General features: G+C 37.6%; 1 protein-coding gene across 3 annotated transcripts; it reads right to left on the reverse strand.

The window, feature by feature from the left end:
- Positions 1-2,433: 2,433 nt before the first annotated feature.
- SLC31A1 (solute carrier family 31 member 1) lies at positions 2,434-27,523 on the reverse strand. Of its 3 annotated transcripts, none has more exons than XM_051980010.1 (5): positions 27,376-27,523; positions 7,579-7,751; positions 7,056-7,128; positions 6,316-6,484; positions 2,434-5,606 (listed from the first exon to the last, which is right to left on the reverse strand). In XM_051980010.1, the coding sequence occupies exons 2-5, from the start codon at positions 7,714-7,716 to the stop codon at positions 5,405-5,407; spliced, it is 582 nt and encodes a 193-aa protein (XP_051835970.1). In that variant the 5' UTR covers positions 7,717-7,751; positions 27,376-27,523; the 3' UTR covers positions 2,434-5,404. The 3 variants fall into 3 exon arrangements, with proteins under 3 accessions (XP_051835970.1, XP_051835972.1, XP_051835971.1); XM_051980012.1 differs by lacking the exon at positions 27,376-27,523 and adding an exon at positions 18,609-19,947; XM_051980011.1 differs by lacking the exon at positions 27,376-27,523 and adding an exon at positions 14,648-16,161.
- Positions 27,524-27,531: the final 8 nt, after the last annotated feature.

Consider the following 27,531-nt stretch of genomic DNA (forward strand, 5'->3'; position numbering starts at 1 on the left):
AGATCACTTTACACTTCGACAACGATATTGTATGAGGATGTATTCTGATGGAAGTGGATTTCTTTGACAAAGACTCAATTTCAATTGATAAATGATGGACAGAAGCAGCTACACCCAAAGAAAGAACACTGGGAAACGAATGTGAACTATTTACATTTTTGTTTTTCTTTCCGAGTTGTTTTTACCTTCTGAATCCAATTCCCCCTGTGCAACAAGAGAACTGCTCGGTTCTGCACATATATTGTATCTAGGATATACTGCAACATACTTAACATATATAGAACTGCTTGCCATCTAGGGGAGGGGGTGGAGGGAGGGAGGGAAAAAATCGGAACAGAAGTGAGTGCAAGGGATAATGTTGTAAAAAAAATACCCTGGCATGGATTCTGTCAATATAAAGTTATTATAAAATAAAATTAAAAAAAAAAAAAAAAACCTTGCTCGATTTCTTCCAGGAATTCTGGTTGTCTTTGTGGCCCAGGGAGTTTGATTCAGCAATATCTCAAGTAGGTCTGTATCTCCTCCCACGCCCCAAAAAAGGGGCTGAAACTGGAATTTGAATAGATACCCATCAGATGAGCAATGGCTGAATAGCATATGAATGTAAAGGTATATAGAGAAGAAATAAGAAATGAGCAGGTGGATTTCAGAAAAGTCTATATAAACTGATGCCGATTGTAGTGAGCAGAATTGTATATAATCACAAGATTTTGCAATGAATGGCTGTGAACTTGATTCCATCAACACTGGTGATTCAGGGCAATTCCAACAGACTTGGGATGAAAAATGCCATCCACATCCAAAGAACTGTGGAGCCTGAATGTGGAACGTTTTTTACCTTTGTTTCTTATTTTTTCGCTTTTTGTCTTGCACAAAATATGTAAATGCAAAGGTTGTATATATTTAAGAAAAACTAAATGCTATTTAAAAAATTTATGATTTTGTATGTCCCTGGCTCAGTTTGTGTGGTGACAACTGTTTACTACCTCTGATTGGAGCTCCAGTAGACCTGTTGACCTCAGGTACTCAAGTCACTTGGAAGATAGCACAGGTACAAATTGACAGGTCAAGAGGCTTCCTGACCCACTAACTTGATTGAATGAGAGATTACTTCAGTGCTAGAGCAACATTTAAGCTCATTTCTTTGCCTGTTTTATAGCCCATTTAACCCATTTGTGCTGAAATAGCTAATTTGTTCCTACTTACCGTCCCACCACCTATTTGGTGGATCAATCCTGATAACCAGGCACTAGTCCTGTGCAAACCTTGCTGGTTAGAATTGGACCGCCCTCTCCCTCCCTATCTGGCATCCATGTATGTTTCTGGGTTGGGAAAAGGAACCAGTTCTCTCCTTAAGATTTTCTGGTTTTTCTTCCCCTTTGTACTTGTGGAAGAGCTGGGCTGTACTTAATGACAAAGTAATACTGTGCTTTCTCACATGGAGATTGCCTATGCACAAAATGTTGCCCCTATTTCTGTACTTGGAACAGGCTTAGCTCTTCACAAAATCTGAAACAATCTATGCAAATATCACAATGTTGTTAGGCATTGGAGTAAAAACATTAAAATCATTTCCCTATACCTAGAAAGGGAAACTCCAGGGCACCCAACTGGTGACTCTTGTAACTGAAGTAAAGCCAAAGTGAAAGGTGGGATGAAGATTTCCTTGAGCTATCCCAATTAGCTTGAAGTGCAAAAAATTTAGCATCTTTAGCAGCAAAAGTTAATATAGAAAAGTGAGTGGTTCATAGCTTTCCCAATTAAGTTTCAAGCAATCTCGGGAGCTAGTGGCTGCCACAATATAAAGATCCCTCCAGGCTACCTACTTAGAAAACCTACTAAAATTTCCCAACTACACTTTATCTGGTTCAGGTTGTACTCACAGGTATTGTGGGACATGGGTTTGACACCTTTGACTTGGATATTACTGAATCAACAGGAAAGAATTGTACCCTTGTCATAACATAATCAATTTCTTGAAAATGCGAGACCTATTATCAGTCTTTCAGCCCAAGAGTAATACTCTTTCATTTCCTTAGATAAGCATCTATAGAATGGAACACAAGTCAGGGAACTCTTTGCTATGGTACAACTCAAAGTATACCCAGCCTGACTGAAAACTGCCCAACGAGAGCCCCTTATCAAAAGCTACCATCTTCTCAAAAGCACATGCATGTGAAGTAACCATGTATGCTATCTGAGCTCAACTGATGTGATCTACAGCATATTGATGGGAGCAGTGACGTTTTTATCCAAGAGCTATTTTGATTTTATTGCACTATGACTATGGCTTAGTCCTCACTTTGGATTAAGATGAAAAAAAGATGTATAGTAGGCCATATAGATCTTAAGTCAGAAACTGTCATTAATAGCAAAACATCAATTCCAAAGGGACCAACTAATTTTTGAAAACATTGTGGAACAAAACACAAACAGAATCAAAATATTTATTTTGTTCTTTTGCACATGGCACTGTTAGGCACTCTACAGCTGTGTAACAGCAAAACTGCCCTCAAGGAGCTTACAATCTAAAATGGACAAAGAAAAAAAAAAATCAAGGCAGACACACTGAATAAGGCATTTTGTAAAATGAAACTTGCTTCTATTGAAACATCCGACTGAAGGAAGCATAAGGAGGACAGATCAAAATTACAGGTAGGAAAGTAGCTGTATTTTCAGGTGACCACACATTCAATGGGGAGTCCTTTGGTAGCTAGAGGCAGGCTGGTGTGGCTCACCAGCATTAAGGAGGGAACCCCACAGCGGCATCCCCAAGTGGAAAGGAAATCTAGCATTCCTTTAACCATGAGGAAATCTTCATTAAGAATTCAGGCCAAGTGCCCTACCTTTCCACAATGGCCATATCGTTACCACTCACTGAATCTACCACATAACATTTGGATTCCTAGTACCATGTGCAAGGCACTATACCAGGTTCTGAGGGCAAACAACTGGCACTCTGGCAACACTGGGGATTTATGCATTTGTGTATAGCTGTAATACAGTTTTTCAACCCCAGATCAGACACAGAGCTATTTTATACATACATATATCCAGAAGACCACTCAACTCTTGAGAACCATTGTTTGCAAGCATGACCTCAACAAGACAAATTTGGTGTACTAGTGAAATGGTTTCTGTACTTGTAGAACCCACACAGTACATTTTGAGCTCTACAGGAGAGGGTTACAATGGGGTGCCCTAAAAGGGGAAAATACAAGAAGCAAATGGTTTAGAAGACTAATGAGGAAGGAATGAAACAAGATGGATGAGGCTGTATATCACCAGAACCCCAATTCTCAGTTTGGAAGGAAAAGCAGACATTCCAGTAATACAATCACTTCTTGTTAAAATCCTTCAAAATACAGGCACAGACAAGAGACAAACATACACAAAATATCCTGAATAGCATAAAATCTAAGAAAGTGAAGCTAGGGAATGTTTTTCCTTCCAGCAACTGTAAATACAATTTGTTTTACGGGGTGTGGTCCCTTATCACCCTGTCTAGGTCAAAATTCCTAGAAAGCAACACAACTGAAACTGGTTTTCAGCACCATTTCATTATTAGTTTTACTATTCCTTGACATTAGTGTCACATTATAGACGTAAAATCCATAGCATTGGACTGTGGAGGTGCTCCTTGATAATTGTCACATGCTCAGTTGATTTGAATTCCAGAAAAAAAAAAAAAAAAGAATTACAAAGCACCATCATGTTTTGGCTTATAGTCCCAACTTAAACTCCATTTAACTCAAAACCTTCAATAATCCCACATGGCTTTAAAAGTGTAAGGAGATGCATTGATGGTGCTGGCTGTCAGGCACAGAGTTCTGGGATATACTCTCCAGCCATAGGCACTTCTAAGTGGGAGCTGATTTGACCAAAAAAAAATAATGCCCAATAAAAGGTAGAATAATTTATGATAGTAAGTAGAGAAAACTGAGAAAATATAAATAAAGGGAATATTTATTCTTAAATAACCAAATGTGCTGAAATGTGCCAAATTTCTTTATTAATAAGATTCTGGGAACCAAGTAACCTCAAAGAATGTATTCCGGAACAGACCTGGGTAGGATCATAGATTTAGAGCTAGAAGGGACCTTGGGTCATCTATCTGAGCCCCTTACTTTTAAGAAGGTTCAAGGAGCCTTAGTGACAGGTTTGTGGCAGAGCTGGGAAATAAGCTCTTTCCACTGGTAGCACTGCGCTGGGTCATGAAGCCCAATGAGTCCCTACAATCATAAAAGGGTGTAGCCTTTTCTAGGAAGAGTGTAGACTAAAAAAAAAAAAAATAATAACCCACCAGCAGTTGTACTTTGTCTCTTTTGCCCTAGGGCATAGAGAGAGTATCAAGCACCATGGAGGGCAGAATTAGGCCAGCTCAGAAAGATTTATAGAGGTAGTTTGGACTTTTGCAAAGTAAGCTCAACAGCAAAAATGATCCCTTTTGAGAATATTGGGGAAGGAATCTTTCACAATGGACATTCTTTTAGGCAATTAAGTCCTCAAATGAAAAAAAAAAAGGTCAAAATCAGTCCTTATTTTAAAGCTAAAGACAGACCTTGTATTATTTTAATACATTGCCCCATGGGCCAAGACTGACACTGACAGAACAGGCTGGAGGATTTCACTAGTAAGAAATGGTGCTAAGATGAAGCCAGCAGAGTAATCTGGGAAATGTAAATCATTCAGAGATGCCTCCCTTTAATCGAGGATTCTTGTGCTAGGGTACCTACCCCAATAACTACTATAGACAAGCATGAGAATTTTCATTTCACAAAGCTATAAACAACTAAGGGAACAAGATGAAAAGATGCCAGTGGTTTTATTTGAAAATATTTCCTATTAAGTTGATTGTCAATTGTGATTGGTGAGATCAGAATAAAAAGGTAAACAGAAGCTTCTGACCCGGAATGCTATGATTCAAGGGAACACATTTTTTATACTATCACACTTTTATTTAACTCAAATCCTTCTTCAGATTCTCAGATTGCCATGCAACACTTCACACCTCAGCAAAGGCACACCCTATTTCCTCACTGAGTCCAACAAACATAGTGTTATGGGGTGGGTATGAGTTACCCCTTCTGCATATGACTCAAAAAAAATTTTTTTTAATTAAAATTAAAAAGGGGAAGTAGATAATCAAATTCATTAGAAAAAAGGCTACCTTGATTAGTGGAGAACTGAGGATCTCGGTCTAGTAGCAGAAATCAACAGTTTGGGGAGGGCATCATCCAGCTTGGAGGTTAGTAGACAAACCTCCTTGATTTGTTGTCTATGCAAGTGATGGGAGGCAAGGGGCCATGGAGGGACAACGGGAGGACTTTGAAATCAACTCCCTAAGTCTCCAGTTACTTCCCATTGTGGTAAATAAGGCCACATCACATCCTAGAGTCTGACATTAATGGCAGTGCTCTGTGATGTCCACTACCACTGCCTTCTTCCAGCTGAAGAGAAAGTAGCCTGTTCCAGCACCTGCTGCCACTGCAATGCAGAGGTATCCATTGTAGGTCATAAAGATAAGCATAAGGAAGTAGCTGATGACCACCTGTATGACATGCAGCACTGTCTGCAGAAGATGAGGGAAACTCAGCATCTGTTGCCTGGGGAAAAAAAGTACAAAAATTAAGGTTCATCTTCTAAGTGCTTACAGTGTATGTCATTCTACCCTCTTTCTCCTATGTTGCTGCCACCTATAAATCAGTCTCTTATCAAGACATTGAAGTTGGCTAGTCAGCTAATTAGGGTGACTGAGCTATAAGTATATACTAAAAGTGGAATTTTCACGATAATATTCACAAAATTTCACAAATACTGGTTTTATAAGTGATGTGCAGCAAAAATAAGACTTCATATGAAGATTTCTTTCTCTTGTTGACTTTAGCTATCTTTCTTGATTTCCTCAAATGGTAATGCTCCCCAAGAACTACCTGGGTAATTTTGTAAAGTAATACAAGTAGTAACTACCTATAATAAGTAGGCAGTTTTGTTGTATATATAACATTTGGATTTTAATCCTGAATTGGGAAAAGCTCATGTCCCTCCTCCACTATACTTTCTGTATTATCATTTTAGCAAACATTTTGGCAAAAGTTGCCCCTTCATGATTCTGGTATAATGTTCGTGCTTGTGAAATGATTTTTCCCTTTCTTCCTCTAAAACTAGCAGACTGGCCTGGCCATGATATATAGCAGTTTGGACAGTCGTTTCCGTCCAATTCAGAGAACTGTGACTGAATTGACTTGGCTCAAGTTCATTCACTTTTTACTGAATCAAGCAAAAGTTACTGAATCAAAACAAGGTGTTTCTTACCCAACAGTTTTGTGCGTTTCCATAAGGATGGTTCCATTTGGCCCTGGGACTGGCATGGAGTTGTAGCGAATGCTGACCTGGGACTTACGGAGCAAACTCTCCCGGGCTATCTTGAGGCCTTCATAAAACATCGCTAACAAAAAGACAGCCACAAATGCCCCAGCCATTTCTAAAAAAGAAAAAGAAAAGCTGTCACAAAAATAAATGCTTGTCATTTCTTACTATAAGCAATCTACACTTATTGCCTAATAAAAAGAGAAAGCCTAAGTAAAAAGAGAAGCCCAGTCCTAAGACTTTTTAAATCTGCCTCATATCAGAAGAATCAAGTCTGTAAGGTTAGCTAATTTGGGTAGGCAACTATAAAGTTAGTGATAAGAATAAAAAGCCTCGATGAAATCCTTTCCAACCAATTCCATTTTCTTGTATCCAAAGACATTAGGGAAATTCCCATCTAGCATCCAAATCAGTCTCATACAGGTACTGAGCATGCCCAATGAGCAAAAGGTAGCTAATTCAGCATGATATGAAGAATGATTTTTGTGAACATTCTTCATTGAAGGGTAGGGTTTTTTCCTTATGGGATTATAATATATGCCCTATAGTATTTAGGGTTGTAAGCAATATAGTGACTAATGTTTTGTAAATGGGATTCCATGATGACTTCTTACAAATTTCCTGATTCCTTCACAGAAGGTATTCCTATGCAACAATGAAGGGATGAACGAAGCTGGCTTACTTACCCCCAGGTGTATTGATCACCAATCCAGAAAACAGCAATTCCACATTCTTATAGCCAAAGTAGAAGGTCATGGGCTGTCAGAATAAATAACAAAGTTAGATCCAGAATCAAAACTAAAAAAGTTGAGAGTGGAATTTTAAACACTGGTTTAAAGGAACACAATCATGAACAAGGATTAAGTTGGATTTTTTCCCCTTACTTTAATCTTGGCACAGCCATGCAGGTCTTTTTATTGGCATACTTGGCTATATCATGGCAGTGAAGATCCATATCAATAGGCAATGAGTATATAGCAAAACAAAAAACAAAAAAACAAAACAAAAACCTAGAAGGCAGCACAGACAAATAGGGCTGTGTGTGTTTGTGTAGTTTTTCAGGAAATTCTAGAGTTGGAGAAAAACCCAGAGACCCGAGTTTTAGCTAAATTGTGCTGTGACAATTTTGCCCATTGATCATAAGGGGATTACACTTATGAAATCATACAACTCATTCAGTTCTAAGTGGGAAGATTCATTTTTACTCACCATCATCATGCTGCCTCCTCCTCCTCCTCCATGACCTCCATGATCTCCATGAGAGGCTGTAGTGGATGGATGGTGGGGAGGCATAGTGCTACTATCATTCATATGGTTCATACCATGCATATGGTGTGCGTGGTTCATCTTCCTAGCAAAAGTTGAAGATCAATAGCAGAATCCTGTGAGGAGGTATTAAAGTATAAATCTACAGTGTAGATTTTATTAAAGTACAAATATAATTTCTTCAACAATTAGGAAACCAAAATGTCTTCAAAAATTCTAAGTTTATGATTATAAAGAATTTCTAATCTAATAGAGTTTAACAAATCAGATTTTTTAAAAATGTGAAAGAAATTTCTATCCAAGGTAGAAATATCCCTAAAGGAATTAACATTTTAGGGTTCCAAAAAAATTCTTTTAACAGAAACCTAAAAGTGTTCAAGCGGATTTGGGCAACTGTTCTAAAGATTGTTCCAAAAACCAGTGAAGGCGATTAAAAGGTAGTATTAATTTTAACTGGCAGGCCTAAATTTAATCAGAATAGGTTTCTTCCATATTGGACTTCCAGATTTAAGTCATGTGTTCTGGGGAACAAGGTCTGTTGCTGCCCCAGGCAAGCTGAGTGATAAGAATTTGAATGTAGTACAGTGCAGCACAGAAAGCAAAAAACTTGTGTATCCTGTCCAACACTTATCAACCCAAGTTTATACACGTTATTGACCCAATACATGTCCAATTCCTAACTTGCTAAAGGATTTATCCCCTTTATGTTCCTCTGGTTCTGGCAATGCAAGACTTCTCATAATGGATATTATATTAGTGAGGCTTCTTCCCCATTCTCCCTGTGAATGATTTCATGAGCAAATGAAAACAAAACAATACAACAAATACAACTTCAACATACAACTGATGGGTCAAGTTCCTGGCACAAGCTATTTATTACCTAATGTGTAGTCAATTACAAGATGCTATAAAATTCGAAAATCCAGCATTACTATTACATTTGTGGCTGGACTTCACTCAAGAAGCCCATCATAGAAATGGACCCAAAAATAGAAATAGAAAGCTTGCAGTTGTTAGACATAAAACAGTCAACTAGTCCGATTTTCATCCTGCTACTATGGAAACTAAGCCAAATGAATTATATCACCTTATCTGAAATCTCTTGTCTCTTTATATACCTCTATTGTGACTTATTATTTCCATTCTCAACTTTATCATTTTCAAAAATTCCAAGAGAACAATTTCTGCTCAGTCTAAAAACAAAGGATACAACTTGTTGCAGCTACAAAATGATAGCATGTTATTAGGCTGTTATTAGGTAACCAATTTACACACCAAAATCAGTCATTCAGTATGCCAACATTGCTGAATTCAGATTACAAATTCAGGGTTGTCTCAGAATTGCTTGGTGTATGCCAATAAAACTTCAAAGTGCACCAAAACTTCTGGGACAAGCTAAATTCTAGAACGCTGGATTAGAGGAATATCCTTATCCTTACTTCTCTAGAATACGGAACAGTTAGCTGTTAAGGCAAGAGTACAGTAACTTTTTCCATATTTTTCCCACTTGGTTTTTACTTTTCTCCAAGGCAGCACTCAGGAGCATACACACCCTTTCCCCTATACAAAGAACCCCTCCCTAGTGGATCCTTTCCAATTACCAACAGAATTTATACTTACAAATAGTTACTTTTAGCGTTTCACCTGAACTGATCTCAGAAACACTGAGCTTGTTTCTTCCAGAATAAAACTGGGAGTGAAGTAGAGAATAAGTCAAAGTCCAGACAGTCACAGCAAATTTGCTGTCTTTACCTGCAGTCTAAAAGGAATAGTTTAATCTCATGGTAATCATGAGCTGTAAGCTGCATGTCTCTGGTTTATTCAATTTCCTCCTCTGCTGGCTTTAACTATTTCCTTCCCAAGGACTGCTTTTGAGGCTCAATTCAGTCAGGTATACAAAGGATGAAGGTGCTATCTTGACAGAATCCAGTGTTTACAGAATCCTCACTTTACAATGTAATACAAAATGAACTTGAACCATTACTATGACTTCAGGAAATTCACTTATACATTCCATTTCTCATGTTGGTTTTTCTCTTGTTTTTTTTCCTTAGTTTTCCTTTCTCAAATATGCCAAGAATTTTAAATTTGAACATTAAAATTAAAATGTCCTAGTATTTGTCCTACAAAATTTATCTACTACTATACTTATCTATATTACTGTGTGATCTATATTACTACAATCATTTTATTCATTTATTTTTAACTAATTCCACTGATCCAATCACTATTTTAGTATCAAATGGTTGATGAATCACTCCATAATGGTTTTAGAAAATTTCCAATTTCCTTGATTTGACTTTGTTTTTCCAAATGAATTTTGCTATTTTTTCCTAGCTCTATAATATTTTAGGAATATTTTGGAATTTTCAAAATTTTCAGTATGGCCCTGGAAAGCAGCTTAATTCAGGTCCTTTTTACCTAAAGACGTAGCCATGACTAATTGTTTTCTATTTGCTTATTTGTTTTCTCTTTGTATCTTTGTATCTTTTGTTGCTGAGCTTTGTAGTGTTTGTGGGCCATTTCAAACCTTTTTTCTAGATCTTGCTACTATAACAAGTTCTAAGGCTTGGATTTCATTTACCATTCATTTACCAAGTTATAGCTTCCATTCCCTCTTCTACACTTGCATTTTATACTCATAGCTTCTCCTTAACTCATCAGCAACTAGAAACCACAATTTCAATCCTTAGTCACTGTCTCTAATGGACACAAATTTTATTATCTGCATAAAATTAAGTTATTATGTTCGCTTCTAGAGGCAGCCAGATGGCCTGAAGATCTGGAAGCTGATTTCAGACACTAGCTGTGGGACTCTACCTTAATCCACTAAAGTAAATGGCAAAGCACTCCAGAATCTGCCAAGAAAACCTCAAATGGGATCAATATACGTCAGTCATAACAAACTTGCTTTTGCCAATCTGAACACTAACAGAATACTGACAGATTTTCTAATATAATTGCATTGCCTACAAAACATCTCAAATGGGATTATTTCCAACCCCAGAGTAGTATTTCCAGCCAGAGGGCAGTTTTGGAATAAAGAACAGTACCGTGTGCTTGAAGCCTCAGATTCCACCTCTAAAAAATGAGAAGCTTGAGATCTATGACTCAAATGGTTTCCCAGTATTTCATATAGACATACAGAAGTAAGCATAAATCAAAGTATCTACTTAATTAAAAACCCTGGAAAATCTAGGTTCAAAACTTACTTTTTCTCAAAGATTAATCCAAGGCAACCAATAAAGTTGTCAGTGTGCATGAGTTTCCATGCCAGTACATCCCCAAAACAATAATATGTCTAACATTACTGCAAGCACATAAACAAAGATCCCCAAGATCATATTGGCAAACCTGAGGATGCCGCAACACTGGGACACTATTGCTTGTAATTTATCTGAGGACTCAGGCAGGAAATTATGGACCATAGCCTTGAAGCAACCTTGTGGTGCCACATAAGGCTTCCAGGCTTAGTCCAAATTCCAGTCTATTCTGCATTTTCCTGTTATTGCACAATGGTGCATAAGGAACTAGAGCCTATAGGGACTGTATTTACAGCTCAGGTGTGGAGAAGCACCTGGCAGAGGGGCCTTCTTTCTCCTCTGGCTCAGACAAAAAGATGCAATCAGTAGGCTCAGACTATTCTTCCGGAGACTCCATTCTCTCCACAACTGAGCAGGGAATGTTTTTATCCTTAAGAAGATTAGGGTCATATTCCTTTTCAAATTCACATAACCAGCAAACAAAAGAAATAAGTCTAGTCTAGGCTTCAGAGAGATGGGAAACTCAAGGTCAAGAGTTTCAAACCATATCACAAATAAAGCTAGGTAGTCCTGGCTAACAGAACAGAGTCCTTGATAGAACTGTATAAACTTCTATTTCATCGTATATCCATAATTGTCAAAAATAGTTCTTTTCCTCTTTTCTTTTGTAAAAAGGAACGTTTCAATGCACTAAGAGGGTTTACCTTAGTGCTCATACTAAAGGAACCAATGTGTTCAATCTTCAATAGTGTTTGCAACTCAATTTGGGTTTTTCTTGGCAGAAAGCAATTTTCTACTAGAGCCCACTATTTTAGATTGGGGTGGGGAAAACACTGAAACACTATTTGCTCCTTGCTGCAAATCTCAAGTAAAAATTTTATGATCTTTTTCGAGAATAAGGTATGATTTGGTTAGACGGTATGATTGCTAAGGCTTGGCATGGTTGAACTGTTTCCTTTAAGATGTCCGCTAACCATCTAATAATACAAATTTTGATTCCTAGATTTGCAAGGAATTAGCTCATTGGCCGAGTGGTCAGATCTGTGAAACTGTTGGTCTCAATGATAATTCAATATGAAAATAATAATATAGGAAAGGAAAGATGCGAATAAAGGAACGAAGTTGTCAGTTAGTCACAGTAGTGTCAGTTAAAGTGACAGGAAACAAAAGTTTTAAAGTATTATAATAGGGGCAGCTAGGTGGCGCAATGGTCAAAGCACCACCCCTGAAGTCAGGAGGACGCAGTTCAAAAGTAAACTTGTCCTAGCTTGACCATAGGCAAGTCACTTAACCCCAATTGCTTGAGCTAAAAACAATTTTTTGATTTAGAAATAAGTTATGCAGACTTGAAGCTTCTGGCAGCCTATCTTCATTGCCAATTATAACCAGCCTAATTTGGGAACTAAGATCTCAATTTCCAAGAATTATTTGATATTCCTTTTTTCCACCTATAAACAATAAATCATCTGAATCTAGTACAGTAGTTTCTTCTGAAAAGCCTCTTTATCTAAAGGATACAGTTTGTAAAAATGTAGCTTAAAACTGGGCAGCTGAGTATCTCATAAATCAGACTGCATCAGAGAAGCTTTTCTCAGAAGCGCCTCAATGCCCAGTATCTAAGGTGTAAAACTACTTCAAACAACTCCATTAAAAGCTCAGCATTCATTTATGAGACTAATAAAATGACCTAGGTGAGCATGGCCTGGAGTTTAGAAGAAAAGAGCGGCAGCATGAGAAGAGAAAATAGCTCAAAGCAAAGTGTGTATAAAATGAGCTCAGACTAGATGGTCTATGAAGTCCATTCCAGCTCCCAAGACCACTGAACCCTACAGCCTCACCCAAATCCCACATGTTGGCTGAATGGAGGTGGGTGTTATTGCAAATGATAACAATGGGAGCAATAAGGTGAGAGCTACAAGGCTTCTGAGTCACAAGACCTGGGTTTAAAACGAGACATGATTGTATGAAGAGGATTTCTTTTGCACAAGCAAGAAATCAAGGTTTCCTTGTCATCCTCTTTACTGCTTTCCAGAGAGCTTACTAAAATTATTCATTGCACTCCTTGTGCAAAATTCAATCTCTACCTCTTTCCTATACCCTAAACTGGGGAGAATGGGGTTTGAGACCATGAGTAGTATTACATAAATACTTGATTGACATACTTGGAGGTTTTCCAGAAGCTAAAGTACTACATAGAACTACAGGAACTTTGCCTCAGTGAAAAGATGAAGGATTATATTTCCTTGCTTTTGTTGTAGTGGGCGTGAAATGTTTTTCCTTTGTTACAAGGCTCACTGGATAGAGTGAGGTGGCAGTTGGAGAATATCCAGAGATTAGAGATGAATTAGAGAAGAAAAAGATAAAAAGGCGACCCTCCCTCCTAAAAAACCTAAGACATGTTATTTACCACTCAAAAGGCACTTAACTTACTTCATCTCATCAAGAGTTATTGAGATCAATTGGCAACCAACTTTCTAGAAACTAATCCAGTATGCAAATGCCTACTATGAGCTAAGTGTGATGAAACAATGTGTGCTCAAAGGATACACAATTACAAGCAGAAGGGAGCATGTTCTAGTCCCAGTCTCAGGCTGCCAGTGCAAAGGCAAGGGAGATGTTGGGAATGAAGAACAGATAAAAGCCAATTTGGCTGAGAGAGTCAAAAGGAGCACTGAAGTTGAAATAGCAGCCAGAGGTTCTATGTTCTAACAAGGAGTCATGAGATGATCAATTCTTTGCTTAGGGAATTTTTGGCACAAGTAAAATCAATAAAATGGTTTTGGAAGTGCTGGCAGGGCAAAGCTTTCAAGAATGTAGGGTGACCTCCAAGTTATATGGAGATTCACAGCATATACAGAATCAACATGGTTGTTATGAACACATCCTAGGAAAAATGCACACATCTGACACAATACTGTGTCTTGATTTCCCAATACAAATGACAGTTGTGGTGTTCTCTTCTTTTCTAAAATATTCTAAAATATAATCCTTTCTCTGAGAGCAGGTTTTTTGGGGAGGTTTTCTGGAGGAAACCTTAGTTTCAGTTCAGATCAATAATCACCTCAAATGCAGCTAGGAGCTGAAATCGAAATTTTATTTTTCTTCCAAAATAGCCCAGAGAGTGGAAGGTGTAAACTCTCATACTGAATCCTGAAATCTCCCAACTTGTGAACTCTTAATGTGTGAACCAATTACATAAGCAAATACCTAAGTTTCTATCAATTCCATTGAGTTAACACTAGGATTCTAACATCTCCCGCTTTTTGATTTAGAACATAGGTGGTTATGACCTCCCCGATTAAGGAGGTGAGAACCCCAAAAAACAAAGTAATCACACTTTCCCTGACTGCTCAAAAATAGAAATGAAAACACCATAAAAAGGAGGTGGTCACACCCTCCCTGACTTCTCAGGAAGGGAAATGAAAACACCCAAGGAAATGGGAAATCACATCAGATTAGTGGGTTTCTAAATCCATCAATATGGGAAGTATTACACATAATTACATAAAATTACATAAGCACATAGCAATATAACACAGGCTAGATGTGATGTAACAAATAAGAATCATCATGAGAATTTATACATGTCCATAAGTCCTAGAAATAGTCCAAAAGGAATCCATTGTCCATTAGTTCATGTGCCAGGAATCCAGTAATTCCTGCAAGCTTTGAAGTCCTGCAATAGTCTCATCAACAATTTTTCATCTCAAGGAATTCTGCTGGTTTTCAAGTCCTTGAAACAGTCTCACCTTGTGTTAAGGAATCCAATGATTCCTGAAGATTTAAAAATTCTTTTTAACAGTCTCATTGTCAGCCATGTTCTTTCCAAGTCAGCTGTTTCTTAAATCTTCTTTGCTTTGAGGTTTTTCTCTCTCTCTCTGATGGACAAGGCGAACATGGGTCGTTGGCACCCATCTGATTCCTTCTCAATCTGTAGAAATACAAGCAAACCTTTTCCCCAAACAGTTAACCTAACTAATTGTTTTCTATTTACCACTTTCTGGATTTCTCATCATCTGGCAATTACACTGGAGCTGCTTGCATTGGACACTGCCTTGTTGGGTTAAAAAGCCGGGTTTTCTCCCCAACTGTAATCTCTTTCTGCCAAGTAATTACTTTTAGGCTTAGAGTCCTGACCTTCTAAAGACTTTCTGGGTGTGAAACCTCAGCTGCCATAATGCCCCATCTGTCATTTGATTGATATCTTGGAGATGGGCCCTGCCTCTCATTTCTCTGAGGCCCAGTGGAAGCCTCGGTTGCATTTTGGACATGGGGTTTTGGGTTTTCTCATTCTATCTTCTCACTCTATCTCCATATCTACAATGAGCTCTCAGCCAGATGTCTGGTCATTATTTCTGTAGCTGCATTCTCTCCAATGGTTCTTGTTACAGCTGTCTGCAAACGTCCCACAAAATCCACATAAGTTTCATTGAGACCTTGCTCTATTTTAGTGAAGGCCACAACAAGTTTTGTCCAGGTTCTAAACATGTTTTTGCTATGGATTTCCAATCACTCAAGGTTAAGATTTCATAAGACAAATTATCTAGCAACATCTTAACAAATGATGTAGTCCCATAAAGAGTGCAACCCTTTTTCAAATCCTTAATTTTTTCCAAAATAAAAGGCGTGTATCTTCTCCCTTTTTTGACCTCACACTCTTCAATCACAGGATATGCATTTATAAAATCAGATACATCTTGTCCTTCATTTTTTGCTTTAATTATTATGTCTTTTCTAATTTTGTCACAGGCTCCTTAATAGGGGGTTCTGACTGCATTACTGCCTCTCCCCCTCCTCATTCTCCCTCTACCCATGAAGGGTTAATTGAGGGGAGAGGGTCACGAGATGAGGAATGATCTAATTTCTCCTACTGTGAATCTGATTCTTCATCCTTTTCACCTAGTTTAGTTGGTACCTCCTCCTCCTGCTTTCTTCTTTTTCCTCATTCTAACACCTAAAAGCCAGTTGTATTTTTCCATAGAGAAACAAGGACATATGTGCTTACAGTTTCTAAAAGTTCAGTGATCTGCTCCAAAATTATAATCAAACCTTGGCTTTCCATCACCTTGACAATGCTCTCTAACATCTGTCCCATCTAAATTCTACTTTAACTCTAACTTTAACTTTAACAAAATTTCTTTGTTGTACTCACCCCAAGTTCTGGGTTGAGGAGATTTTCCCACTGGAATCAGGATCTGAAATGGTTTCTATCAACTCTAGTGAGTTAACACCTTGTTTTAAGTTCTGACTCATAACATCTCCTGCTTTCTTTTGATTTAGAACATAAGGTGGTCATGACCTCCCCGACTTCTCAAGGAGGTGAAAACCCCAAAAAACAAAGTAATCACACCTTCCCTGACTTATCAGGAAAGGAGATGAAAACACCAAAGGAAATGGGAAATCAAATCAGATTAGCGGGTTTCTAAATCAATATGGGAGGCACTACACATAATTACATAAGCATATAGCATAAGCACATAGCAATATAACACAGGCTAGAAGTGATGTAACAAATAAGAATCATCATGAGAATTTATACATGTCCATAAGTCCCAGAAATAGTCCAAAAGGAATCCATTGTCCATTAGTTCATGTGCCAGGAATCTAATAATTCCTGCAAGCTTTGAAGTCCTGCAATAGTATCATCAACGATTTTTCATCAAGGAATCCTGCTGGTTTTCAAGTCCTTGAAACAGTTTCATCTTGTGTTAAGGAAACCAATGATTCCTGAAGATTTTAAAGTTCTTTTAATAGTCTCATTGTCAGCCATGCTCTTCCAGTGTCAGATGTTTCTTAAATCATCTTTGCTTTGAGGTTTTTCTATCTCTCTGATAGACAAGGCGAATATGGTTCATTGGCACCCAAATGATTCCTTCTCAATCTGTAGAAATACAAGCAAACCCCCTTCCCCAAGCAGTTAACCCATCTGGTCCCTTCTGTTTACCACTTTTGGGATTTCTCATCATCTGGCAATTACATTGGGAGCTGCTTGCACTGGACACTGCTCTGTTGGGTTAATAAACCTGTATTTTCCCCAACTGTATTCTCTTTCTGCCAAGTAATTACTTTTAGACCAATTGATCACACCAGAGTCCTGACCTTCTAAAGACTCTCTGGGTGTATCCTCAGCTGCCATCATGCTCCATCTGTCTTTTGTATGATAACTTGGAGCTAGCCTTGCCTCTCATTTCCCTGGTCAATCTACATTCTGAGGCCCAGTGGAAGCCTTGGGGCATTTTGGACATAAGAGTTTTAGGTCTTCTCTTACCCTGTCTTCCGATTATCTCCATTATCTACAATGAGCTCTCAAATGTCCAACTTTTCCACACTGAAAGCATCTACGAGTTTCTCTATTAGTCCCTTGCCAAGAGGGAACCTGTCTTCCCATGTTCATCATAGTCTAGGTATAATAAGCATTTGTGCCCACTGCAGCACAGTGTCTTATGATCAAGTCCTCTAAAGGATCATCTTTGTCTAGTGCCCATATAATTCTTTTGCAAACAAACCTCATTGGCATTTCCCTTAGCCAGATGTCTGGTCATTATTTCTGTAGCTGCATTTTCTCCAATGGTCCTTGTTACAGCTGTTTGCAAACGTCCCACAAAAATCTGCAAAAGGTTCATTGGGACCTTGCTCTCTATTTTTGTGAAGGCTTTAGAGAGAAGCCCAAGCTTGCATTGCAGTCTTAGAAATTTGCTACACTGTTATGGGATAACCAATCTGTTCTGAATTCTCTCCATACTGACCTTCACCAAGTAGTTGGTGAAAAGTGATTTGTACATTAACTCCCATTTGCCTATTTATTTGGGCTTGAATGCTACATAATTCATGATACTCCAAAAGCCACAACAAGTTTTGTCCAGGTTCTAAACATGTCCTATCACTCGGGGTTAAGATTTCATAAGACAAACTAGTAACATTTTAACATAAGAAGATGTAGCCCCATAAAGATTGCAACACTTTTCCAAATCCTTAATTTTTTCTAAATTAAAAGGAGTGTATCTTCTCCCTTTTTCACCTGAAGAGTTAAGCTCTTCAATCACAGGATATGCATTTATAAAATTAGATACATCTTGTCCTTCATTTTTTGCCTTAACCAATGCCTTTTCTAATCTTGTCATATTCTGCTTCAGAGGAGATACTGATTGTGTTTCTGCCTCTCCCCCTCCTCCTTCTACCTTCATCCATGAAGGGTTAATTGAGGGGGGAGGGTAATGAGATGTGGAATGATCCAAATTTCTCCTGCTGTGAAATATCACACTCAAAATTGTACTTCACTCCATTCTTATCTGATACTTCCTCCTTTTCCTAGTTTAGTTGGCACCTCCCCTTTCTGTTCTTTCTTCTTTTTCTTCATTCTAACACTTATATAATTTCTTAAAGTCAGTTGTATTAAATTGTATGTATAAAGTGTATTTTTGGAAATTGAGTTTGGCTTAGAATTGTAGTATTCACCTAATTGTTCTAATTTCCACTCATCTAAATAGAATTCTTTTCCCATAGAGAACCAAGGAGCCGTGCACTTTAGTTTCTAAAAGCTCAGTGATCTGCTCCAAAATTATAATCAAACCTTGGCTTTCCATCACCTTGATAATGCTCTCTAAACATTTTCCTGGAAGAGAAACAGAAGGCTGTTTTCTAAACATCTGCCCCATCTTAGCTGAAATTCTACTTTAACTCTTTTTAACAAAATTTCTTTGTTGTACTTACCCTACTTTTTGGGTTGAGGAGACTTTTCCACTGGGATCAGGATCAGAGGCTTTTCCAGTGAGATCAGGATCGTGTCTGTCCCACATTCAGATGCCAAAATATGTTGTTCTCTTTTTTAAAATATAATCCGTTCTCTGGCGGCAGGTTTCTTGGGGAGGTTTTCTGGAGGCATCCTTAATTTCAGTTCAGATCAGTAATCGCCTCAAATACAGCCAGGAGTTAAAAATCCAATCTTTTCTTGCCTCTTCCAAAATAGCCCAGTTAGGGCTTATATCCCAAAGAAATAATGAAGAAGGGAAAGGGACCTGTATGTGCCAACCTGTTTGTGGCAGCCCTGTTTGTAGTGGCTAGAAACTGGGAAGTTGAATGGATGCCCATCAATTGGAGAATGGCTGGGTAAATTGTGGTATATGAATGTTATGGAATATTATTGTTCTGTAAGAAATGACCAGCAGGATGAATACAGAGAGGCTTGGAGAAACTTACATGAACTGATGCTGAGTGAAATGAGCAGAACCAGATCACTTTACACTTCCACAACGATATTGTATGAGGATGTATTCTGATGGAAGTGGATTTCTTTGACAAAGAGATCTAACTCAGTTTCAATTGATAAATGGACAGAAGCAGCTACACCCAAAGAAAGAACACTGGGAAACGAATGTGAACTATTTGCATTTTTGTTTTTCTTCCCGGGTTAAAAATAACCTTCTGAATCCAATTCTCCCTGTGCAACAAGAGAACTGTTCGGTTCTGTGCAAACACATATTGTATCTAGGATATACTGCAACATATCTAACATATAGGACTGCTTGCCATCTAGGGGAGAGGGTGGAGGGAGGGAGGGGAAAAATCCGAACAGAAGCGAGTGCAAGGGATAATGTTGTAAAAAAATTACCCTGGCATGGATTCTGTCAATATAAAGTTATTATAAAATAAAATATATAAAAAAAAAATTCTGGGCTTCCAAGAAAAAACAAACAAAAAAAAAAAAAAATAGCCCAGTTAACTTTCTTTGGTTCCGAGAGCTCTCGTTGCTAGTCTTTTGCCTCTGCCAGCTTCTGCCTCTAGCTCAATTCTGACTCCTGGCTCTGAATCTCCCGACTGAATTCTGGCTCTCAATCTCTTCAACTGAACTCTTCACTGACTTGTGGCTCTCAATATCTCCAATTGGCCCTCACTGAAATTGAGAGCTTCTTAAATGATCTCTTAAAGGTGTGAACCCAAAGGTTGACTCCTCTGAGAGTGGGATTGTGGGAGGTGTAAACTCACACTGAATCCTAAAAACTCCCAACTTGTGAACTCTAATGTATAAACTCTCTTAAAGGTGTGAGCTCTAATGTGTGAATCAATTACATAAGCACTGTTTTTATCAATTCCACTGAGTTAACATTAGGATTCTAACAGTGACTTGTCAGACAGGTCTTACTGTTCCCAAAGCAGGGTCTTTCCTTCCAGACAAACCAAATTTTAAGGATGGCTCAGGGAAATGTGAGTACTTATTGATCCCTTCAAAGAGGCCCTTTTTCAAGTACTTCACACCTTCAATAAATATGAATAAATATTCAATAAGTATGAATGCTGGAACTTTTGCATAGGGGGTACAGAAAAACTAAAACCAAATTTCTATAAAACAAAAAAAAACCAGCCCAACACAGCTGATCTAGTCACATGACAGAGCAACTGGCTAGAAAACAATCAAAACCTTTTGAAGTAGCAAGTTTCTCTTCTGCCTCTTTACTGGTTGACTTCCTACCAGTCCCAATAAGTGCATGCATATTAACATAGGAACCAAAGAATCCCTGCTAGGACTGCTTCTAGATTTCTGAAGTACCTTACATAGAAGGTTCTTAAATATTGGTTGAAGTTTCTTGGGTAGGAGGAATCAAAGCTTAAACTTCTTCCCAATTCCTGCAATATTAATAGCGTATTAGACAAATAGTAAACACTTTAATCTGTGTTTTGATACAAAGGCATATAGATCTAATAAATTCCAGTGCCATTGAGCATTCATTAGAGCCTATCTAATATGCCTTCTTACCAAGTTACATAACTTATACACCTACATTATATAAATTACAGGACTTAAAAATAACAGAGAATCTATACAAAAAAAAATTATAATACTTATCTTCCCACATGTTATAATCAATCCAGTGAGCACCAATACAGAACTGATTAAAGGTAAAAAAATCAGGGATTCCTTGGCTCTAAGTGACTAGTAGAGAGTAGTACAAAGTTAGACTATATCTAAGTTGGAGTAAGAAAAGGATAACATTTGTAACCAGGGTTGAACTTTCTAAAAGAAGGAAGATAGAAGTTATAAGGTAGAAGAACATTTTTAGAATAAGAAGTGATTATTGGAGGAGTTTCTAGACTGAACCTCTTGGTTGGAATGCTAGTATAATTTATGCTTTATCCCCAGGCATTTTATACAGTTTAAATCTAAAGAAACAGAGCTAAAACCAGAAGAAATTAACTGTATCCTGAACTGGGCCAACTGATCCCCACACAAAATTTGCCAAAAACATAGACTGCCAAAGCCCCTTCACTATAACATGAAATTACTTCCAACAGCCCTGTCTCTTGTTCTCACTACACACTTACTAGCTGTGAGAAACTGGACAAGCAAAATCAAGCTTTGTTAGCCACTTTTCAACTGTAAAATGGATTGTGAGGATCAAAAGAAAAGCCATTTGTAAAAAGTAGCTAGTGCAGTGCCTGGAATATAGCAAATACTTTCCCTTCCCAAGAAGGGAGAAGTTTTTCTAAAAACTGAAGCTCTAATTCTTTGCTTCAGGTCCTAACCTATGGGGTTCTATTTTCTACAATATTGGCATAATATTGAATACAGTAAATCCTGAGTACCTCTAGTCTCTTTAATAGTACTTTACAGTCATTTACCTTTCTCCTGTCCTCACATCCATTGCCTTGAATCATCTTTGAACTAATAATCTTATTGCTACTGTGTACAATGTTCTTTTGATTCAAAAAAGTCTGGTGAAAAAATGCTGTAATTTATTAAGAAACCACTTCACAGCTATCAGATTGGCTAAAATGACAGAATAAAGACTCAAAGGGATCTGTTGTAGGAGAGCGATTTGTAATCGTGTCCAAAGGACTACTAGGTCTATATCTCAAAGTCAGAGAAAAAGGGAAAAGGACCTATAATACACAAACATCTTTAGCAGTTTTTAATGGGGATTAAAAAATTAGATAATCAAGGGGATGTCTGTCAATTGGGAAATGAATGGTATATGATTGCAATGGAATACTATTAACCTGTAAGAAATAATAGGGGATAGGTTTCAGGACTTAAGCTGATACAAAGTGAATTAAGCAGAACTATAAGAACACTACATCTTATAACAATAATCAACTGTGAAAGCCTAATGAAATATATTTTCACTTCCTTTTTATTTTCCTTGATTTTTAAATTTTTTTTTGTAACATAGTTAATATGGGAATGTTTGCCATTTCCTTTTCCATGGCATTTTATTTGTCCAGATCAAATTATCTGAGGCTGGATTTGAACTTGGAAAGAGTCTAACTCCACCTAGCTGCACATATACTGTACATAATATTGTTTTCTTTTAATGGGTTGAGGCGGGAGAGATTTTGGAACTAAAAACTTTACATTTTAAGCAAATTTCTTGGGCTTTTCTAAACAAATTTAATTTTAAAAATTATCAAAATTATCAAAAGCTTTTAGCTTTAAATTAGTCAAATGATTGGGTCCTGTAAAACTAACACTATAAAGCAGAACTCTAGGAATGTTAAGTTGTTAACTTTTCTTTCTGTGATTATATTCAATTTTTCTCTACTTGACCCTTATAAAAATTGCTTTCTAATCAGTTTACAAAAAAGTCTCAATGTTTTCTAGTTTGTAAACTTGATACTTGTGATGCTATGTGATCCTGAGCAAGTCACTTAATCCTTCTCAGCCTCAATCTCTAAAATAGGGATAAGGAGCAGCACCTATCTTAAGAATATATTTAAAGCTCTTTAAAGCTTTAAAGTACTATAAAAAATGTCAGCTATTATTTAACTCAGATTTCTGATCTGATCTAACAATTTATGCTAACAGCCTCCCTTCCATTCCTTTGTTTGCTCAGAAGCAGAGGTTTCTGGGCCTTCACATTCCTGCTCAATAGCAAAGAACATAGAAGCTCCTATTTCCCTCTTGTACTCTCACCTGATCTCTTAGATTAAGCATACAACTACATTTTCAAAGTCTTTAGAGACATTTTGCCTGGTCCGAAATGGAATAACTCAAATTTGATATGACAAACAAACTTAAGGTTATGCAATAATTTAAAGGACTAAGTCCAATAGGGATCCTACAGCCACCAGATACCTTTTCTTTTTACAAACCCACATCCTGGAATGAAGTAAGAGATTTGTACTTTTAAACTCCCTCTGGCACATCCTTAATACCATGTAACAAAAATGTCACAAGGTTTTGCATGCTGTGGAATCAGAAAACCTATGCTCCTATTATTTTAATCACAAGGCATTTAATAAAGATCAAGAGCTTGATGGATTAAAAAAAACCTACAGCACTGAAGGAAATATCAATAATATCTATATGGTTTATCATTGTATGCCAAATATTACTTCTTGATTAAATGAAAATGAGGCATTCTACAGCCCTACCCAGATTTGCTGGATGCTTTGGAAGGAGCTTCCATTCTAATAGAAGACAACTGAGATATATATATATATATATATATATATATATATTACTACACTATCATAGTCGGCTATATAACATAAAATTTGGTAACAGTTCATTATGGGGCTGGAGAATACGAAGTTATAAAATACACCATCAACATTTGAGAAAAAAAAATCTGACTAGAAATGAGATGTCTTTAGGCTCTTTGAATCTTCATCTAAGACAGTTGATCTCTCAGGATCTTTCCAGCTCTAATTAGATACACAATAAAGACTTCCTTGTTCTGAAGTACAAGTGTCCTTTAATAATACAGCTTAAATTAAGAAAAGATGCAGAAATGACATGCAAATTTCAGATGGCTGCTCTGATGTTTATGAACATCAGATTTCTTAGTTATTTGAGCAGTTTGCTAATTTCTCATTTGCTCCACAAACTGACCCAAAATAGACTAAATAGTATCTCTTGTAATAGTGCCACTTTTATTTCTTAAGGGGAACTCCCAAATCTGTCCAAAATGCCTATAAGCATTTATCGATTGGCTGTCCATGAAAAGGTTTTTTTAAGTCCTTTAAATCATTTCCCATTATTTACTTTTGCAAGGCAAGCCTCCATCTCATGATGCTGTATTGCACAATGCCTGCAAAAGCAGGTTGTATACAAAAGCCAAATGCCATTGTGTAAGGGAAAGGAGGGGTTGGGGGTGGGTCCTAGCAACCTCTTCCTTCTCAGCTGGTTTTGCATTCCTAAGGGTGGGTTCTGCTAAGAATATAGCCCATTCTTAAATCACTATTCCACCAGGAGCAAAAGAATCACCAAGGCACCTTCTTTCCTAAAGGAAGTCCTTAGGAATCCTTGAAACATAAGACAACTATGTAATTATTACTTGGTCATAAATTACTAAAAACTTGAAATAAAGACTTCTCTGTTGAGGGCAAAATGTTAAATTTAGGATTAACATCTTCCAGCCTGTTGGTGGGGGAGAAGGGAGTGTTTAACCTGGCTTCTTGTGGTGCAATTCTTTCTGTGAAGAATGAGGTCACTAAAAAGCCAGCAAAATGTGCCTCCTCTCCAAACACTTTCCAGAATGCTTATTTTCAGTGTTAATTTTTTATTTTTTGATGAGGTAGAAAGGGAATGCAGGAGATGTGTCCAAAACTTAGGTAGTAAGTAACCTTTGAAACAACAAGATTCCATTAAGAACCTTAACCTGGGTTAATTACCAACCATAGGAGACAACTAGACCTTGTGTTATTTTTTTGCCTTTGAGATGTGCACAGACATACCTGTACAGCCATCTATCCATCAATCCCTCTTAACCCACCCTTCTCATCTTGTCCTAACCTATTTCCCTCTTGGGTTGAATATACTTCTGTACTGTGTCCTGTGTTTTCTGGGACACATACAACTAAATACATTGTAGTGTTGTAGGAATATGTAGAACCTACAGAGAATTTCAAAGCATCCTGTTCTCATCACCTTACACATCAAGAAATGTTAATATTATCTCTAAAATGAATCCAGTGATATAAATGAATATAGCTCTGTTACAGGCCTAGAACATGGAAGAGCCGCCTCTACTACATCACCTATTATGTCATTCTTTTAGGTCTGAAAAGATAGATTTACACGTTAAATGTTAAGTCTTAGTACCAAAAGGCCTAAGTAGCTGTCATGCTAGATTATCACCTTATACCCAACTGCTTTTTATACAATGTATAAGAACCCCTAAAGTATGAATAATGGGACCAGCTGTTCTAAAGTTTAGTCCTATCCTCTCTATCATCCGATTTAGGACTAGAATCTACGTAGGAATTGTTTAAAACATTTTGAGAAACTTCCAATTCCTTGTTTTTAGCTTGTGCTTAAAGGTAGGAAGGTAGTGTCAATAGAGATCAGCACTCGGATTCTCAACCCCACTAAAGTCTAAGGTGCCAAAATTTATTCCCAATAGATTTTGGCATCCTAGACCAAAAACTCTTTGTCCAAACAAGTAGGCTTGTACTTATAATTTCACCCTTCATAGAGCATATAGACTAGATGAACCTTTTTCCTGTAGATATTAATTTACACACAAGAGGCTACGACAGATTTGGACTAAATCTAAGAAGTCTGACAAAATCATTGCACTGATGTCACTTTGTATCAACTGTATTAAGAGGAAAACCTTATTCTTATCCTAATCTATAAAATGGGAACAGCCAGATCTACATTTAAGTGGGGAAGAATTCCAGTGTCCTTCAACATTAAGAGTAATTTAATACACCATACCACAGTCAATGTGATGGTCCATTCCTATCTTCTGGAGACCACCTAAGGGCCAAGATTTAACAAAGAAAAATCTAAAGGACAGAAATGAGCCTGATTGTTTGCAGGCAGAAGTCTATCCACAGTAATTAAATACTTCTATACCTTATGGAAAGGGCTTATCTAATGATGATCAAATGAATCGAATCCCCATCCCTATGACTTCCAAGATATTCTCTCCTTGAGTAAACATTCATGAAGTGTTCATTGTTCTCCAATCCTTAGCACATAGTAAGTGGTTAATAAATTCTTATTCTTCATAGTATTTTTTTGCACCTGTATTTTCAGTGCATACTATGCAATGCATTTTCATTCCTTGTTATTTTCACATATTAGGCAAATCATTTTTGTGAGACTGTAACGGGTGAATGGTTGTAGAGGGAATAAGCAGGGAAACAATCTAAAATTTGCCAAATCAGCAACACAGTAAAAGAGAGTCCCAACCAGGTTTAGAGTCAGCACAATTAACTCAAGACCCACCACTTACTGACAGTGTGATATTCACGTGGCATTTCAATTTGAGACCTCTATTTTCTCATCAGTAAAATGGGCAAACTTTTTTGGCTTCATGAAGCTGTTTGAGTGAGAAAATGCAAAAATACTACGAAATAAGAATTTTTACTTTTTACGAAAGCACTGTAGATAGTACGCAAAGACTAATGTCTAAAATCTTTGCATTTTTTTGTGCAAAGTTGTCTAAAATCGAATTGCTAAGAGGTATGATCTAACACCCAAGTGTAATACTAGGCAAAATATGAAATGCAGGAAATTTTAATTGCCCAATTAAATGTTGCAGTTAATAACATAAGTCTGGGGTCCTGCTGTAAAAGATAATACAGTCTCTGCCCTCAATGGACAACATACATAAGTATATTTAAAAACAAATAAAAGGTAAATGTTATGGGGAAGGAAGCCTGTAGCTAAGTTTAAGAAAAAGGGAGGATTTGAGTTGAGTTGAGATTGGAAGGAAACCAGGGGTTCTAAGGAACAGATGAGGAGCAGTAGAAAGAAGATGCTTAGCGGAAAGTTTGCTGTGTAACAAATAATGGTGCTGTGCCTTAGCTACTAGTTATGTGATGGCCGCAACAAAGCTGTGAAATAATCCAAGAATATCTACAGATTAATAAACATTAGAAGAGACTTGCATAAAATAACACGTAAATTAAGATACTGTCAGTGTTCAAGCCATGTCTCTATAGACTTCAAGTTCAGGACTCCTCTCATTGCCTCAGCTTGCCTAAGAGTCAAGATCATTCTCACTCTATGAATCTACTACTGAATTGTATGCTTCTTTCTTGATCTGTTTCTTCATTGCTTCCAAAATTTGAACAATATCCTCCATTACTAGACTCCTTTCCAGGGACTCAGTTTCCCTACTCGCAAAACAAAAGGTGACCTTGGGCAAGTGGATTAACCTCTTGGACCTCTAAGGTCTTTCCTAGCTTTAAATCTAGTAACCTATAATTAAATGGTCACCTAATAACCTTCTCCTCGGCCTGGAGACAGGTCTCACTTTCTGGCCCACTCTCACCCTTCACTCCCAAAAGTCACTTAGATAGTCAAGCATTGTCTGAACTTTGCTTTCTTTTCCCAATACCGTCGAATTGTGACAGGCGCCGTCGGCTCCTCTTTGGAGTAGGGAACAGACAGGGCGTTTAGGGCGGGGGAAAGGAGCGGGGAAATGGGACTACGGGCACCGAGAAGGGTGGGCCTCGTCGGGCTCCAAAGCAATCTTAAAAGAGGATTCTTGGAGGCTCCCAGGAAAATGTAGGGATGCGATCTTACCTTTCAAAATCCAGAGGCCGCTACCAGGTCCTCTTAGTGCTCTCCTTTAAGATTTCAGAGTTTACTCAGTCACACTGACTTGAGAGGTTAAAGGAGAACACAAAACCTACGAGTCCACGACTACAGCGATCACCGTCGCTTTCGCCCTAGATTATC

This window comes from Antechinus flavipes, chromosome 2 (genome assembly GCF_016432865.1).
Source record: "Antechinus flavipes isolate AdamAnt ecotype Samford, QLD, Australia chromosome 2, AdamAnt_v2, whole genome shotgun sequence".
Taxonomy (NCBI): domain Eukaryota; kingdom Metazoa; phylum Chordata; class Mammalia; order Dasyuromorphia; family Dasyuridae; genus Antechinus; species Antechinus flavipes.